The following is a 19,621-nucleotide window of genomic DNA, read 5'->3' on the forward strand; positions in this document are numbered from 1 at the left end:
TGCAAATCAAAACTACAATGAGATATCACCTCACACAGGTCAGAATAGCCATCATCAAAAAATCTAGAAACAATAAATGCTGGAGAGGGTGTGGAGAAAAGGGAATCCTCTTGCACTGCTGGCAGGAATGTGAATTGGTTCAGCCACTATGGAGAACAGTATGGAAGTTCCTTAAAAAACTACAAATAGAACTACCATATGACCCAGCAATCCCACTACTGGGCATATACCCTGAGAAAACCATAATTCAAAAAGAGTCATGTACCAAAATGTTCACTGCAGCTCTATTTAGAATAGCCAGGACATGGAAACAACCTAAGTGCCCATCATCGGATGAATGGATAAAGAAGATTTGGCACATATATACAATGGAATATTACTCAGCCATAAAAATAAATGAAATTGAGCTATTTGTAATGAGGTGGATAGACCTAGAGTCTGTCACACAGAGTGAAGTAAGTCAAAAAGAAAAAGACAAATACCGTATGATACACATATATATGGAATTTAAGAAGAAAAAAAAAATGTCATGAAGAACCTAGGGGTAAGACAGGAATAAAGACACAGACCTACTGGAGAAGGGACTTGAGGATATGGGGAGAGGGAAGGGTGAGCTGTGACAGGGCGAGAGAGAGTCATGGACATATACACACTAACAAACATAAGGTAGATAGCTAGTGGGAAGTAGCCGCATGGCACAGGGATATTGGCTCGGTGCTTTGTAACCGCCTAGAGGGGTGGGATAGGGAGGGTGGGAGGGCGGGAGACGCAATAGGGAAGACATATGGGAACATATGTATATGTATAACTGATTCACTTTGTTATAAAGCAGAAACTAACACACCATTGTAAAGCAATTATACCCCAATAAAGATGTTAAAAAAAAAAAAGAAAAGAAACAGACAAGGAAGCAGAAAAAAAAACAAACCAAAAAAAAACCACATTCACAGAAAGATAGACAAGGTGAAAAGGCAGAGGACTATGTACCAGATGAAGGAACAAGATAAAACCCCAGAAAAACAACTAAATGAAGTGGAGATAGGAAATCTTCCAGAAAAAGAATTCAGAATAATGATAGTGAAGATGATCCAGGACCTCGGAAAAAGAATGGAGGCAAAGATCGAGAAGATGCAAGAAATGTTTAACAAAGACTTAGAAGAATTAAAGAACAAACACCTAGAAGATTTAAAGAACAAACAAACAGAGATGAACAATACAATAACTGAAATGAAAAATACTCTAGAAGGAGTCAATAGCAGAATAACTGAGGCAGAATAACAGATAAGTGACCAGGAAGACAGAATGGTGGAATTCACTGCCACAGGACAGAATAAAGAAAAAAGAATCAAAAGAAATGAAGACAGCCTAATAACCTCTGGGACAACATTAAATGCAACAACATTACATTATAGCGGTCCCAGAAGGAGAAGAGACAGAGAAAGGACCCAAGAAAATGTATGAAAAGATTACAGTCAAAAACTTCCTTAACATGGGAAAGGAAATAGCCACCAAAGTCCAGGAAGCACAGAGTCCCAGGCAGGATAAGCCCAAGGAAAAACACGTCGAGACACATAGTAATCAAATTGACAAAAATTAAAGACAAAGAAAAATTGTTGAAAGCACCAAGGGAAAAATGACAAATAACATACAAGGGAACACCCATAAGGTTAACAGCTGATTTCTCAGCAGAAACTCTACAAGCCAGAGGGAGTGGCATGATATATTTAAAGTGATGAAAAGGAGGAACCTACAACCAAGATTACTCTATCCAGCAAGGATCACATTCACATTTGATGGAGAAATCAAAAGCTTTACAAACACGTGAAAGCTAAGAGAATTCAGCACCACCAAACAAGCTCTACCACAAACGCTAAAGGAACTTCTCTAAGAGGGAAACACAAGAGAAGAAAAGGACCTACAAAAACAAACCAATAACAATTAAGAAAATGGTAATAGGAACATACATATCGATAATTACCTTAAACGTGAATGGATTAAATGCTCCAATCAGAAGACACAGGCTTGCTGAATGGATACAAAAACAAGACCTATATATATGCTGTCTATAAGAGACCCACTTCAGACCTTGGGACACATACAGACAGAAAGTGAGGGGATGGAAAAAGATATTCCATGCAAATGGAAATCAAAAGAAAGCTGGAATAGCAATACTCATATCAGATAAAATAGACTTTAAAATAAAGAATGTTACAAGAGACAAGGAAGGACATTACATAATGATCAACGGATCAATCTAAAAGAAGATATAACAATTATAAATATATATGCACCCAACATAGGAGCACCTCAATACATAAGGCAACTGCTAACAGCTATAAAAGAGGATATCGACAGTAACACAATAATAGTGGGGGACTTTAACACCTCACTTAAACCAATGGACAGATCATCCAAACAGAAAATTAATAAGGAAAAAAACACAAGCTTTAAATGACACAATAGACCAGATAGATTTAACTGGTATTTATAGGATATTCCATACAAAAACAGAAGATTACACTTTCTTCTCAAGTGCACACGGAACATTTTCCAGGATAGATCACATCTTGGGTCACAAATCAAGCCTCAGTAAATTTAGAAACTGAAATCATATCAAGCATCTTTTCGGACCACAACACTGTGAGATTAGAAATCAATTACAGGGAAAAAAACATAAAAAAACACAAACACATGGAGGTTAAACAATACGCGACTAAATAACCAAGAGATCACTGAGGAAATCAAAGAGGAAATCAAAAAATATCTGGAAACAAATTACAACAAAAAAACGATGATCCAAAACCAATGGGATGCAGCAAAAGCAGTTCTAAGAGGGAAGTTTCTAGCAATACAAGCCTACCACAGGAAACAAGAAAAATCTCAAATGAACAATCTAACCTTACATCTAAAGGAACTTGAGAAAGAAGAACAAACAAAACCCAAAGTTAGCAGAAGGAAAGAAATCATAAAGATCAGAGCAGAAATAAATGAAATAGAAACAAAGAAAACAATAGTAAAGATCAATAAAACTAAAAGCTGGTTCTTTGAGAAGATACACGAAATTGATAAACCATTAATCAGACTCATCAGGAAAAAGAGGGAGAGGACTCAAATCAATAAAATTAGAAATGAAAAAGGAGCAGTTACAACAGACACCGCAGAAATACAAAGCATCCTAAGAGACTACTACAAGCAACTCTATGCCAATAAGATGGACAACCTGGAAGAAATGGACAAATTCTTAGAAAATTATAACCTTCCAAGACTGAACCAGGAAGAAATAGAAAATATGAACAGACCAAACACAAGTAATGATATTGAAACTGTGATTAAAAATCTTGCAACAAACAAAAGTCCAGGACCAGATGGCTTCACAGGCAAATCCTATCAAATATTTAGAAAAGAGATAACACCTATCCTTCTCAAACTCTTACAAAATATAACAGAGGGAGGAACACTCCCACACTCATTCTAGGAGGCCACCATCACCCTGATACCAAAACCAGACAAATATATGCAAAAAGAGAAAATTACATACCAATATCACTGATGAACATAGATGCAAAAATCCTCAACAAAATTCTAGCAAACAGAATCCAACAACACATTCAAAGGATCACACACCATGGTCAAGTGGGATTTATCCCAGGGATGCAAGGATTCTTCAATATATGCAAATCAATCAACGTGATACACCATATTAACAAACTGAAGAATAAAAACCATATGATCATCTCAATAGATGCAGAAAAAGCTTTTGACAAACTTCAATGCCCATTTATGATCAAAATTCTCCAGAAAGTGGGCAAAGAGCAAACTTAGCTCAACAAAATAAACGCCATATACGACAAAACCCACAGCAAACATCATTTTCAATGGTGAAAAACTGAAAGCATTTCCTCTAAGATCAGGAACAAGACAAGGATGTCCACTCTCACCACTATGATTCAAGATAGTTTTGGAAGTCCTAGCCACAGCAATCAGAGAGGAAAAAGAAATAAAACGAATCCAAATCGGAAAAGAAGTAAAACTGTCACTGTTTGCAGATGACATGATACGATATGTAGAGAATCCTAAAGATGCCACCAGAAAACTACAAGAGCTAATCAATGAATTTCGTAAAGTTGCAGGATACAAAATTAATGCACAGAAGTCTCTTGCATTCCTATACACTAATGATGAAAAATGTGAAAGAGAAATTAAGGAAACACTCCCATTTATCTTTGCAACAAAAAGAATAAAATACCTAGGAATAACCTACCTAGGGAGACAAAAGACCTATATGCAGAAAACTACAAGACACTGATGAAAGAAGTTAAAGATGATACAAACAGATGGAGAGATATACCATGTTCTTGGATTGGAAGAATCAATATTGTGAAAATGACTATACTACTCAAAGCAATCTACAGATTCAGTGCAATCCCTATCAAATTACCAATGGCATTTTTTACAAAACTAGAACAAAAAGTCTTAAAATTTGTATGGAGAGACAAAAGACCATGAATAGCCAAAGCAGTCTTGAGGGAAAAAAACGGAGGTGGAGGAATCAGACTCCCTGACTTCAGACTACATTACAAAGCTACAGTCATCAAGATAATATGGTACTGGCACAAAAACACAAATACAGATCAATGGAACAGTATAGAAAGCCCAGAAATAAACCCATGCACCTATAGTTACCTAATCTATGACAAAGGAGGCAAGGATATAAAATGGAGAAAAGACAGTCTCTTCAATAAGTGGTGCTGGGAAAACTGGACAGCTACATGTAAAAGAATGAAATTAGAACATTCTTTAACACCATACACAAAAATAAACTCAAAATGGATTAGAGACATAAATGTAAGACCGGACGCTATAAAATTCTTAGAGGAAAACATAGGAAGAACACTCTTTGACATAAATCACAGCAAGATCTTTTTTGATCCACCTCCTAGAGTAATGGGAATAAAAACAAAAATAAACAAATGGGTCCTAATGAAACTTAAAAGCTTTTGCACAGCAAAGGAAACTACAAACAAGACAAAAAGACAACCCTCAGAATGGGAGAAAATATTTGCAAATGAATTAATGGACATAGGATTAATCTCCAAAATATATAAACAGCTCATGCAGCTAAATATTAGAAAAACAAACAACCCAATCAAAAAAATGGGAAGAAGACCTAAATAGACATTTCTCCAAAGAAGACATACAGATGGCCAAGAAGCACATGAAAAGCTGCTCAACATCACTAATTATTAGAGAAATGTAAATCAAAACTACAATGAGGTATCACCTCACACCAGTTAGAATGGGCATCATCAGAAAATCTACAAACAACAAATGCTGGAGAGGGTGTGGAGAAAAGGGAATCCTCTTGCACTATTGGTGGGATTGTAAATTGATACAGCCACTATGGAGAACAGCATGGAGGTTCCTTAAAAAACTAAAAATAGAATTACCATATGACCCAACAATCCCACTACTGGGCATATACCCACAGAAAACCATAATTCAAAAAGACACAAGCACCTCAATGTTCACTGCAGCACTATTTACAACAGCCAGGTCATGGAAGCAACCTAAATGCCCATTGACAGGCGAATGGATACAGAAGATGTGGTACATATATACAATGGAATATTACTCAGCCATAAAAAGGAACAAAATTGGGTCATTTGTAGAGACGTGGATGGATCTAGAGACTGTCATACAGAGTGAAGTAAGTCAGAAAGAGAAAAACAAATATCGTATGTTAATGCATATATGTGGAACCTGGAAAAATAGTACAGATGAACTGGTTTGCAGGGCAGAAATAGAGACACAGATGGAGAGAACAAATGTGTGGGCACCAAGGGGGGAAACCGATCGGGTGGGGGGGTGGTGTGATGAATTGGGAGATTGGGATTGACATGTATACACTAATATGTATAAAATGGATAAGTAGTAAGGACCTGCTGTATAAAAAAATAAATAAAATAAAATTCAAAAATTCAGAAGAAATTAAAAAAAACAAGAAGCTTTGATATGATGATCCTGTAGGGATGCTAAACCACTCACTCATAAGGCACAGAATTCTAGAAAAAGTCAGGTTTACTGCCACTGAAAGTCTGCTGCCCAGGGGCAGAGTCTAGTAGATATAAAAACAGAGTAAAAATAAAAGAACCCAGCAAAAATTGTTCATCATATAGCACAAACAACACTCTCAAAAAAATGCAGTGAAATAAAATTCGGCATTAAAAAATAAATTTTCAGGTTTAAAAATCAGGGAAACCGGGCTTCCCTGGTGGTGCAGTGGTTGAGAGTCCGCCTGGCGATGCAGGGGACACGGGTTCGTGCCCCGGTCCGGGAAGATCCCACATGCTGCGGAGTGGCTAGGCCCGTGAGCCATGGCCGCTGAGCCTGCGCGTCCGGAGCCTGTGCTCCGCAACGGGAGAGGCTGCAACAGTGAGAGGCCCGCGTACTGCAAAAAAAAACAAAAAACAAAAAACAAAATCAGGGAAACCACCAGATGTCACTAGAGTAGCAAATGTTTTACTGTTGTGTCCTTACGCACACCACCCTTTAGATTTCTTGACATATTACAGGTGTCCTGGGACTGAGCGACCTAGTCTTGTGTGTTCAATTGGGAAACAAAGTTTCCAGAGAGGGCAGTGTCCTTTCTAAACAGCTAGAAAGTTGCTTAACTGTGCTAATCCTAACTTTCTTTCCTCTCTCCTATGTTGCTTTATACCACAGCTACAGGGACCAAATCTCCTTAATATCCACCATGCATATAGTGCATATAGCATCAGCTCTTGCACGGAGATAGCAAAGGAATACTATGAAGTGCACAGCCTCTGTCCGCAAGCTGTGCAGGAAGCTTCTAACTAACCGTTTAGAGAAGGCGCTACACCAAGGCTGCTGAAGGAACCAAGAGAGTCCCTTGAGGAGATACTAACTGTGGCAATGTGTTAATTAATTTAGCTTTTGAAAAAATGAAATCTATTAGAAGCAGACCATGGGGTAAAGAGCTTGCCAGCCCACTGGTACAGGAGGCTGAAGATGCCCTTGAAAGGAAGGGAAGGAGCAGACATCTGTTGCTTTGCCTGCTCAGCTTTGGCTCTCCTCTTCTTGGACCAGCATCTCATTCTCCTTTTTTTCCTTCACTATGCGGTTTAAGCAGAACTGACTCGGCGTTAATTATAGGGGTGTGATATTGAGCCAGACATGGCCAAGGTGATTAGTTTAGGGAAGGCATGTGTGGACAGAGTCTTGGCTTGCCACTCTAGCAACTTTAGGCCAAAAAGTGTTTTTTTAAAGGCTCTCATGCAGTTTACAGAAGATCTAGGAGGACCACAGTTAGGTTAGAACCTCAGGATGGCTCCAGAGAAGCCAAACTACTGCTGTCTCTGGACTGTACTCCATAGTGTGGACTGCTGATGCCAAGTACCGCACATCAGACGCTCTTCCAATGTCTACAGCACACGACTGAACAATGTCTGCTAGAGAGATGGACAGAGAACTTGTGGCTTCTCCCTTGAATAAGTGGCATCACAATTTCCCCTAGATAGGAAGGCTATTTGATAGCACTAAGTGACCCAAAACCATGATAAATGTCCCCAGGAAGTAAGTATATGATCCATATTGAGGTTATGAGAGCCAACCCTGGGACTCTGGCTGCATCAGTAGGAACGTTCCTATTCCTCTGGAGTTATGTACATGGTTAGAATGTAAGCCTGCAACCCCTGGTGGCAACTTTGCCATGACATAAGAATCTGCCTGAGAATGAGATCAACACAGAAGAAAACACAGTCAAGCTGGAGATTCAAAGTATTGGATGTAGCTGACCTGGAAGCCAGACACCTATGCACTTTTCATCCATGAACAACAACAACAAAAAAAAAAAACGCTTTCTCCTTTTCTTACACTGGCATTTGTTAGTGCTTGGTTACTTGCAACTAAGATTCCTGACCACAGCAAGGGTATGTCAGGGTTTCTGTGTCCCTGGGCTAGCTGCTGCGTATCTACCCCGCTGTGACTTGGATGGCAGAGGCCACTCCCCATTCTAAGTGGCAGGAAGAGCCCCTATCTAATGCTTCTCATAACTCTCCCTCACTTCTAGTGAAAATCTAAGAAGTGTAGCGAGGCGGCCAGCCTAGGCCCTTGGGGCTCTGGACCCTCCTCCCACCCTAGTTCCAGATTCTGCTACCCCAGCAACTCAATAGCACCCAACTGCTCACAATTTTTTAATATTTCATGTTGTTTCATGCCTTCCTCACTTTACTCATGCTATTCCTAGACCTCAAATGCCCTTTAACCACTCACCCCCTCACCCTCTCACCTCTTCACATATAGGTATTCTTGCCATTTATAAAACTCTGATTCAACCTCTAAAACAAAGCTTGGGTACCACCTCCTCCAAGAAGCTTTCCATGACCACCTAGGTTTATGAGATGACAACGAACTTATAATAAGAACAAAGCAGCCCTCAGAGCAAATTGGAGAGTGACTCTAATAGTATGCAAGGAGCAAATCCTAAGATTAGCAAAGTCACATTTTAACCTAGAACTTTAAGACATACATGCCAAAATTAAAAATGAAACATAATATAGTAAAAATTAAAACTTTTGCTTACTGCTGGCTAGAATAAATAACATTAGATTCTACTTTCTAACTGGTTTTGTTAAATTGTAAGTGTCACTCACCTTTAACATATTGGTCCCACTGTTTTCTGTAGTCTAAGTCCATATAGACATCTGCAAGTAGATCCGGTGAGCAATCCTCCAGAAAGCCAAAGACCTTATACTCATACACTCCAGTCTGCTATAGAAACAACAGAACAGATAGAAACAACCTATTGATTCTCAGGTTGAGATTGCACAGCATATGAAAAACAGCTGTTCATGCAGCACCATTATTGAGCACCTCCTCTTGGTCTTAGTGAAACAACAGTGAAAAAGCAGATGAGGAACCTGCTCTCATGGGTCTTATATTTGGCCTTAGGCATTGGAGGTGGTGACAGCTATATGCTATCCAGGTAATTTAAGTAGGATAAAAGAGGGTTATGTGATAAATGGTGTCTAGTTTTGGTGGGCTGGTGGTGCGTCCTATATCATTGGGTGTTCAGGAAATGTCTCTATGAGGGATTTATCAGAACGGTTTCTTCTAAATATTAGAAGGATCCAGCCATGGGAAGATGAGGAAAGCCCACTTCTGGTTGGGAGGGGGCCCGATGGTTTGCCTTACTCACAGAACAGAAAGTCAGGGGGTCCAGAGAACTGTGATGGGGGAGAGTGGTAAGGGCTGAGGTCAGAGAGGTAGTAGAGGCCATGCCCAAAGGGCTTTGTAAACCAGGGTAAAGGGGTGAAAATATTTTTATAACTGCTCTGGAAAACCAACAAATAATTTTAAATATGGGAATGACTTTAAATAGGGGATGACTTTTAAAAGATGATTCTTGCTTCTTGGTAGAAAACAGATCATAAGGGAGCAAGGAGATGGGTTAGAACAGCGGTCCCCAACTTTTTTGGCACTAGGGACCGGTTTCGTGGAAGACAATTTTTCCACGGACCAGGGTGGAGGATGGTTTCGGGATGATTCAAGTGCATTACATTTATTGTGTACTTTATTTCTATTATTATTACATTGCAATATTTAATGAAATAATTATATAATTCACCCTAATGCAGAATCAGTGAGAGCCATGAGCTTGTTTTCACTTGCCATTCACTTGTTTTCACTTGCCATTCACTGATAGGCACTGAGTCTGCAAGCAATTGATTTATTTTGGTCTCTGTGTAGTCAAACCTCTCTGCTAATGATAATCTGTATTTGCAGCCACTCCCCAGCACTAGCATCACGGCCTCAGCTCCACCTCAGATCATCAGGCATTAGATTCTCATGAGAAGCACGCAACCTAGATCCCTCATGTGAGCAATGCACAGTAGGGTTTGCGCTCCTATGGGATTCTAACGCCACTGCTGATCTGACAGAAGGTGGAGCTCAGGCGGTAATGCGAGCGATGGGGAGTGGCTGTAAATACAGATGAAGCTTCGCTCGCTCACATGCCACTCACCTCCTGCTGTGCAGTGCGGTTCCTAACAGGCCACAGACCAGCACCAGTCCGTGGCCCGGGGATTGGGGACCCCTGAGTTAGAAGACCAGTGCAATGGTCCAGAAAAGAGATGATGGTGATTAGACAGGAAGGTAACAACAGTGATGGGGAGAAGTCAGTGATTTAGGGACACATTTTGGAAGTGATGTTAACAGGAATTGCTGACAGACTGGCCGTGGGGACAGAGAAAACAAAGAGTTGAGGATAATTCTTATAACACTTGCTTAAACAACCAGGTAGATGGAAGATCCATTTTCTAAGACAGAGAAAACTTGCAGAGGAGGTGATCTGTGGGCTGCAGGGTAACCAAGAGTTCTACCTTGAGCACGTTGAGTTTGAGAGGCTTATTAAACATCCATGTAGGGGTATCATATAGGTAGCTAGCATTCAGGGTTCAGACTACTGTTTTAGATATCCATGGGGCGTAATGAAACCCAACACATTGTTTTACCAATTCCAAGACAGAAGTTTTCTATAAGTGACTTTTTTTTAAGTCTTTATTGAATTTGTTAACAATGCTGCTTCTGTTTTATGTTTTGGGGTTTTCGCCACAAGGTATGTGGAATCTTAGCTCCCCAACCAGGGACTGAACCCTCACCCACTGCATTGGAAGGCGAAGTCTTAACCACTGGACTGACAGGGAAGTCCCTGTAAAAGACTTGTGTATAAAAGAATGAAACGGGGGCAACACACCAGCCTCAAATCATACTAGTCCCTTTTATTCAGTAAAAGACCATATCTAGATTCCTAAGTACAAGAGACTTTCCTTGTTTTCATGTTAAGCCATATTCTGTGAGGTTCTGGACTGGAGTTGGTGACACTACACGCTTCACTCTCCGTACAATGGCAGCTAACAATTCCTGAACCTCACCTTGTCTAAAGGCTCTATTGTTAAAATTAAATCAATGCCTCTTAATTTCAGTGCAAAAGCAAACAAACAAACAAAAATGAAGCTTTTATATGTATTCATATTTCCACGTGCTAACGCAATCTGATTGGCTAATCAAACACGAATGAACCCATCTTCTTAAACACCGTTCCAGGGACTTACCTGAGGTCAAGGGGTAAACATGGGAAATCTTTCTAGAGATCCTGAGGCTTCAATTGTCTCCTGACTCAGGTGGCATAACCCAGGGATAAGCATAACCCAGTTTAGGAATCTCAGATGTATATGAAAGTACCTGGCAGGATATGGAAGGTAAAATTGAAACTGAATTCATAAGGATGTTTCAGTTCCAAAAGTATGTGGCTTTATACCAAGGGTTTCCAACCAGCAAATGACAAACTGGTAGGTCTGACCTCCTTATATGCTGTACCATGGATGCCCCATAGGAAAGGCAGGACTCAAGAGAAACATCTCCTTCCCCTCCTGTCCCCTCCCCTCAAGTTCACAGATGGAAAGATAGTGAGGTATTGTACACACCACACATCTACACCCACACACATTTTAATGTCTTAGGAGAGGGACAATTTGCTTCTGTTCAGGAGTAGTGGGTCCCCATTTTCTACACATACTAAGCAAAAGGGATAATTATGTATAGAGATAATGATCTCTCCAACTCCACATGAGCTACCTTTGGTTATCTGGATGAATTAAGACAGTTTTCTAGAACTGGTTCCCATCCCTCTGAATATAGTTTCAGCCCTAGTAACCTCAGTCTTGTACATATCACAGAAAAGAAAAACAGAAAGCTCTCTAGGAAGAGAAAAATAGAAAGATGGGATTAACCTGAATACAAAAGAATGAACTATTGGGACAACTTCCTTTAAACACTTCCTTCGTGGCAGAACTGAGAAATGCCAGAACTCCAGAGGACAAAGTGCTTTGTGACACCTTTTCTAGTCTATCAATAAAAGGTTCTTTTCAGGCTCTGAGCAACCCCACCCAAATTCTTGGATCAAAGCACTTTTTCACCCCTTATTTCTTTCAAAAGAGGGTCTCAGCAAAGATACTCACATTTTCATTATATCTTTTACAAAATAAAGTGAATTTTTTATAATTATAGAAATAATTCATATTCATTAAGGAAAATGAGAAAATGCCAAAAATAATAAAGAAAATTAAAATGACGTGAAATTCCATAATCCACAAGTACCTATTGGTAATATTTGACATGTTTTTTGAGTAAATAAATACTTCTACGTGTTATAAAATGGGAGTAAGATGGATAAACAACTTGTATTCCTATTTTTAACTATATTAATTTGAAACTATGGAGCAATAACAACTAATTTAATTATTCTTGTAAGTTATTTCTGTTTCCATATATTTTCACAATTATGAGCATTGCTGGAAAAATGATTCTGTATGGACAAACTTGGTTCATAATTCTAACATTTTCACAAGGAAAGCAAATTCTTCCTTAGAGATAAATTTTAGGGTAAAGAACATTAACATTTTAATGCTCTTTTTACTTTTTCTAAACTTTAAGAAAAATTTTTACCTATTTATACTCTCACCAGTAGCAAAGAAGCATCTTCTCAGGATTAGGTACCATTGTTTGTACAAACAATTTAATAGAAAAAGGACATAAACCTTAGTTTTATTTGGGCAATGTTTCTAGTATTGCCCACATAAAACTTCAGTATTTAGTCTCTTTCCAATTAGAGATATAATTATTGTACAATATTTGTTGCAGATATGTTTCCAAACATACTAACATTTCAATAAATGACTCCAAACAAGTTTACTGAAGAGGTTCTTGGCTTTTCCTGAAGGTCCTCCAGAAAATCACTTCTAAGAAAGGCTCATTTTTTTTTTATCTAAAGTAAAACACACTGCATGATTTTCTAATGCTCCCTTTATAGGATATTTAATTTCCTATACTTGACATGGTAAAGGAATTATTCAATGGTAGAGAATCAGTCAATATCATGTGTAGAATATAATTCCCAGAAGAAACAGAAGATTCATTATAGCATATACTCTCTTTCTTACTAAGAGAACCCCTATGGCCATGTGCACAGCTAAAAACTTTCCTGGTCTCCTATACACGTAGAGGTTAATAGCCATAAGACACCTCCCTCTTGTTTTGAATATGTATATGATTCTGGAGCTGCAGCAGCTATTTTGTGACCAAAAGACAACAAACATGAGAAAGCAGAGTGAAAATATTCAGAGTTTTATTAACGTCGTTGATCAGCTAAACCAATGCCAGCAACTGCTGACCTCTGAACTACTTGTTAGGTGAGAAAAACCCCTCTTTGCTTAAGTCTTTGTTAATCCAGTTTTCTGTTACTTGCAGCTAAAAGCAATCCTAATTATTACAAGTAGTTCTTACTGAGAATTGTACTTGAGTTCTGTCATCCCAGCAAATAGTAGAGGTTAAGAAAATCTCCCACTCTTTGGGTTCCAGAAAACAGCTTATCACAAAAGAACCACCTTTCCCCTCATGACTTAGATGAGACTCACATACATGCCCCTTGTTTACCTGTCACAAGGCCAGACATAGAGCCTCTAAATTCCCTTTCATTGCCCTGTAAATGATTAGCTAAACTGCTTATTCCACTGATCAATTGGAACAAAATACTTGCTAACCAAGCTAGTTAAGTACCTCTCCTTCCTCCAGACCCTAAACTTTGGCCCAGCCTCAGCCTGAGTCAGCATCCAGCACCTCCTGAGAACAGACTGGCCTCAGGGTAAGATATTCTCTGTTCTCTTCTCCAGTCAGGCCACCTTCATCTCACTTGCCCATACATGGCTTCTAGCCTTGCTGACTTCTCTCTATAAAAGAAAGACCTTTCTGCCTCACTTCTGAGATACTCGTGGATCTTATGGTCAAAGTATTCTCCCTACTGCAATAACCCCCAACCCTAAGTCCAGGTTTGTTTTTTCTTTAACATTATTTTAAGTAGAAAAGTAGACTGACAAAACATTACAAGCAAATATGACTATGTGTAAAACATTAAAATAGTACAGAAATACATAAGCATTACTAAAATGAATTGTCAAGGAAGAGAAGAGATAATGGACACTATTAATGGACATTAACTTGAAGCATATTTAATTTTGCACAGATATCTGAAACTTCACACACACTATCATAGAAAGTTCCACATCCTTCCACTATGTAACTCAGAAAAAATTTATGGACCCACTATGTTCTTGGCCCTGAGAAAACAATCAGGCATAGTCTTATACTTGGTTTTTCAGCTTGGAATGTATTTCCTTTGGTGATCTGTCAGCAGTCACTGCAACAATCATGTATTATGCATTTGAAGTCTTCCAATCACTCGGACCTGCTGTAAGTTCTTTCAATAACACTAGCATTTGTTTCTCTAAACACAGTGCAGTTTTCAGTTTTATATTCATTATGTCATATAATCTCAACATAGCCCTGTGGTATCAATAGGGGCATTGGTGTCATCTCCACCTTTACATGAGGAAATGAAGCTCAAAAACGCTACATTAGTTGCCTGAGTCCTACAGTTAACACTTGGGACAGCCAGAAAGAGGGCGACACCAGCCCCTTCTTCTTCCCACAAAGTCTTCTAATTTAGCTCTATTCTCTCTGCACATTTGCTTCAAGCCACTGTTCTAAATGACAAGCTAATAATTTCAGTAAAGACAACACAAGCTCTTAGAGCTGGAAGGGGCCTTAGACCCTTATGGAAAAGGTGACAGTGACTCGCCAAGAGTCAACTGATGACTCTTGGTGGCAAAGCGTGGATGGGAAACTGTCCCTTCCAGTCCCCAAGCCAGTGTTCCTGCACCAGACCACCCAGGATGGACCTTCCACTGAGATGTTCCCATGAGTCCTTCAGCCTGGTGTGTTTGTCCAATAGGCCTTCAACAGCCAGAAGAGGTATTTTTTAGATGCTGCTTCTGGGGGATTGAGACAAGGAAAAAGAAAAAGGCAGGAATGGAGAAAGGATAAATATTATCACTTTCAATGAGCTAGGGCTGTGGTGTTTTTCCATATAGTATTTCAGAGTCATCTCAAAACTCCCGTGCCGGGAAATACAGCATGGTATTTATAGAATGGGCTTGGAGTCACAACCCAGGTATGGTCTAAGCTCTTCCACCTACTAGCCTTGCTTTCCTCAGCTGCAAAGTGGGTCTAATAAGAGTTTCTTCCTAGGGGAATGATTATGAGGATTAAATTAGATAATCCATCTAAAGCTCTCACTGTGGTGCCCAGTATGTAGTAAGTACTTAGTAAGTACTAATAAGGTAGGTGTAATAATGATCTCCTTTTTCCAGATTAAAGAACTGATAATTTAGAAAATGTAATGCACATTTTACAGGAACTAACATCTATGCAGCACCTGCTGTAAGCTGGGCACTGTACTTGGAGATTAATACTCATAATAACCCTATGAAATAAGCATCTCATTATCTCTATCAGTGAAGAAGCGGAAGTGGTATGGAGGCACGCTTTAGCAATTTGCTACTGTCATAACTAATTTTTGAGATGTTCTGTTATTCTGGCTTACTAGTCTAAAAATCAAGCTGTTACATTTCTTACCAATTGTAATTCAAATGCATTTTTTAAAAATTTCAATTTTTTAAATTGCATTTATAGAGTTAAAATATTTTGAGAAACATTGCTGCCAATAGTTCACTTATTTGTCCTAAGCAGAATAAATTCTGTAGCGCTAATGTGTTTACATCTGAGAAATGTCAAAAGGTCATAATGTTTGTGTTTGACATTTGCAATTCCCACACAGGAGTAATCCCGCAGAGGAGTAATCCCCACTGTCCCTAAACCCTGACACTTCACCTGCAGAAAGGCATCACTCATTCTCTTCAATTATGGTGTTTTTCCACATTTACATCACTAAACTACAAGACAGCCTTGGTGAATCACATCTCTCTAATCCTATAAATGCACCCTCAAGTGTGCACTGAATTTTCTTTGCCTCTCATAGAAGAGCTCATTTCCATTCCTCAGGCCCTAGGACACCTCTCCAATCTACCACTGTGGAAACTGTCCAACTCCAGCCCTGTGTGGCAAGTAACAGGCTCACAAGGTATGAAAAGTAAGCATTTTTCACCAACAAGAATCACTCCTAATGGCAGATGTCAAAGCTGTAGCTGCCACTGGGCAGTGTGTATGAAGAAGACTGTATGAAGAAAGACAGCTGACTAAATCAGATTCAATATTTGAGGTCTCTCCAAGAACACATGGCATGTTTAATCCTGAAGGACTGCAGACAGCTAGGTAAGATAACACTGATAGCTTGTTGAGTACTTACTGAATACCAGGCCCTGGGCTGAGTGCATTACAGGGGTCATCCCACTTAAGCTACGCAATGAAAATATGAGGTGTGGACCATTGGTAAACTCATTTTACAGACAACAAAACTGAGGTTTAAAGAAGTTCTGAGAAATTCCTGGAAAAGTTAAGTCTGTAGAGACAGGAAGTAGCTTGGTGATTGTCTGAGATTGGGAATGGGAACAGGGGATGACTGCAAATGGGCAGGAGGTTTCTTTGGGGGTAACACACATGTTCTAAAATTAGGCTTGGGGAAGGCTGCATGACTCCATAAATTTACTAAAAATCAGTGAACTGTACACTTAAAATGAATAAATTTTGTGGTACTTAAATGATACCTCAAAAAAGCTATTAAAATAAAAACAAAAGGTTATGAAACCCACCCAAGGTCACACAACTAATGAACTTGAAGTTCATTAGTTGTAGTGGGATAACTGAGGACATGGAAAGGAGACGTGACCCATGAGCCCCCCCCCCCCAGCAAACTGGGGGCTGGCAAATAAGCCAGAACTGCAAACAGTCCTGATTGCTTTGAGCCCCCCCACCCCCCCGGCAAACCGGGGGCATGCGAATAAGCCAGAGTTGTGAACAGTTCTGAATGCTTCGAGCGCCCCCCCCGGCAAACCGGGGGCCTGCAAAAGAAGCATTGAGTGCTTTGGGCACTGATCCATGAGATGTCCTCAGTATAATCAGAGTGGTGGGAACGCAAGGAGATGTCCTTGTGCTACTTCAGTATAATCAAAATAATGGTGGGAATGCTGCTTTTGCGCTCAAGGACGAAGCACGGCAGGTGCTCACGAAAGCCAATTATTGCTTGTATAATTAATAAAGACATAGGTTGCTGCTTTGGCACTTCTGAAATTTTAAGAAAACAAGTCTTAAAGTGTAAATCTAGATAATGCTTTAATAAAAGTTACCACAGCAAGACAGACGGCGCTGTTTTGCCTGAGCGAGCGGCAGCCCTCTACTGCTGTGCTTTGGCACAATTCATCTCGTGTGATGAGCTTACTTTCGGCCCTGTCCTAAGAAACTACAACATTAGTTGCAACAGAACCTGGACTTGAAGCCAGCGATGTGACCGCAGAGTTCAAAGTCTATGATCCTGCCTCAATAGTCACTGACCTCTCCCAACATGTAATTAGATAAATTAATAAGCCCTCAGGGTGCATATAGCATTAGGGTGACCATATAATTTATCATTCCAACCAGAACACTTTTGAGTGAGAGAGGTGTTATAAAATTTTTCACCAGGACAAGTGCGAACCAGGTCTGTGGTGGGTATATCAGGACATAGATCACCCTTGGTATATCTCACAACCAAACACCATTCAATTTACAAGGTGCTTCAAAATGTATCCTCTCATTGGATCCCTGTACAAATTTGGCAGGACAGGAATTATCTCCAGCTTGTAGACTGGGAAGCAGAGACCCAGCTAGGGTCTTAGGTTCGTAAATCCTGAAGTGACAGAGCAATTAGGCATCAAAACCGTACATTAGACCAGGGTTGCTAAATCTGTCATGCTGGCTATTTTTCACAGTCCACAAGCTAAAAATGGTTTTTACATTTTTAAGTGGTTATATAAGTCAATACATAATTACCTCCATTTTGTCTCAGCCTGTAAAGCCTAAAATATTTTCTATTTGGCTCTTTACATAAAAAAATTCACAGTCCCTGCTTGAGACCATTGCCACCACCACTTCTAAAACATACACCCCAGGAAAACTCTGAATTACTAGAGTTGTACTGCAATTCCACATGCAAGAGAGAAATCTTTGTGTCATAAGCCCCAAATGTACTATATTTTATTTTGAATCACATGGCGGTTTACCATCTAAGCTCAGACCACCCGTCAAAGTAAATCTGCCAATCTTGAGCACACCATACAAAAGAAACACCAAAAAGTCTTAAATAAATCATATTCAAACTCAGAAAACCAAAGAGAAAAAGAAAATCTTGAAAGATGCTGTAGCAGGAGGGATGGGGGAGCACTTTACCTACAGAGGAATGCAGATGAGAATTACAACAGACATCTCCTGAGAATCCACCCTGCAAAAAGAGGGTGGAGTGAAATATATAATATTTTGAAAGAAATAAGTTACTGACTAGAATTCTATATCCATTGAAACTGTCCTTCAAGAGTGAAGAAGAAATAAAAACTTTTTCAGACAAATAAAAACTGAGGGGGCTTCCCTGGTGGCACAGTGGTTGAGAGTCCGCCTGCCAATGCAGGGGACATGGGTTCGTGCCCCGGTCTGGGAAGATCCCACGTGCCGCAGAGCGGCTGGGCCCGTGAGCCATGGCCGCAGAGCCTGCGCGTCCGGAGCCTGTGCTCCGCAACGGGAGAGGCCACAGCAGTGAGAGGCCTGCGTACCGCAAAAAAAAAAAACAAAACACTGAGGGAGTTCATCAGTAGCAGACCTCCTCTGGAAGGAATGTTAAAAGAAGCTTTTCAGGCAGAAGAAAATGGTATAGGTCAGGCGCTCAGATCTACATAGCAAAAAAAGTGTCTGTTTTATTGTCTTAAAGCTTCTGGAAGGCATGAACTTTGTCTTACTCATCAAGCATCACCAGGGCTTAGCAAAATGCAGGCACACAATAGGTCCTGAAAACTGCTTGAATGGGTCATGAACCAATATTTTAGAGGTTTCTTCTCACTAGGACACATTCAAACAGCCCAAAGGCAGCTGTGGAGCACAAAGTTCGACTTATACCTGGAGACGGAAGAGGGGGATCCTACTCATCTCTCCCCCTTCATTCCCCCAAATCTAAATCTTGGGACCAGCATCTTCATACTGCCTCATACCACACCCTCATCCTGAGAGACAAGTGAGGAGAAGGAGAACTGAGGCTCTGACATGTCCATCCAGTTGTATGCTCAGGAAAGATGAAATAGGAGAGAGACAGAGACAGAGAAAGAGACAGACAGAGAGAGACAGAGACAGAGAGAGAGTTAGCCTCGATCAGTGGCAGGAAGTAGAAGGAGGCAACACATGGTGTTCAGCTTTAAGACATGGTGGCCCTACCCAGGAGTAAATATGGCTCTGTAAGTGTCCTGGGTGCAACAATTGTTCCATCAATCACACTGGTACCTACTCCTCCATTAAGAGAGAGGCAGAAGGGTGGGAGAAGGGAGCAGAAGAGTCCTATCATCCGGAAGTAAAGAAGCCCATGATGCAAACTGGATTATAATCCCACCTGGGGAATGGGAGTGGAAGCTTCTCATCCATCGAGGTAAATCTGTTCTCATGGCAGTTAAATCTCTGCTTCCCTCCAAAAGGCCAAACTTTCTCTCAGTCCAGCCTGGCTAACCACAGAGTTTTC

At 40.0% G+C, this 19,621-nt stretch overlaps 1 protein-coding gene across 3 annotated transcripts in view; it reads right to left on the reverse strand.

Annotated features, from left to right (window-relative positions):
* PCTP (phosphatidylcholine transfer protein) overlaps positions 1 to 19,621 on the reverse strand; it is an 83,687-nt gene that overhangs the window by 12,311 nt on the left and 51,755 nt on the right. For 2 of the 3 annotated variants that reach the window (XM_082680001.1, XM_082680000.1), the window contains exon 2: positions 8,673 to 8,787. In XM_082680001.1, the coding sequence (XP_082536127.1) occupies positions 8,673 to 8,715 (43 nt within the window). In that variant the 5' untranslated portion in view covers positions 8,716 to 8,787. Of the gene's footprint in view, positions 1 to 8,672; positions 8,791 to 19,621 lie in introns of all 3 variants that reach the window. The other variant, XM_082679999.1, reaches the window with a different exon arrangement.

The sequence above is a fragment of the Grampus griseus genome, assembly GCF_964374135.1.
Source record: "Grampus griseus genome assembly, chromosome: 20".
Lineage (NCBI taxonomy): Eukaryota > Metazoa > Chordata > Mammalia > Artiodactyla > Delphinidae > Grampus > Grampus griseus.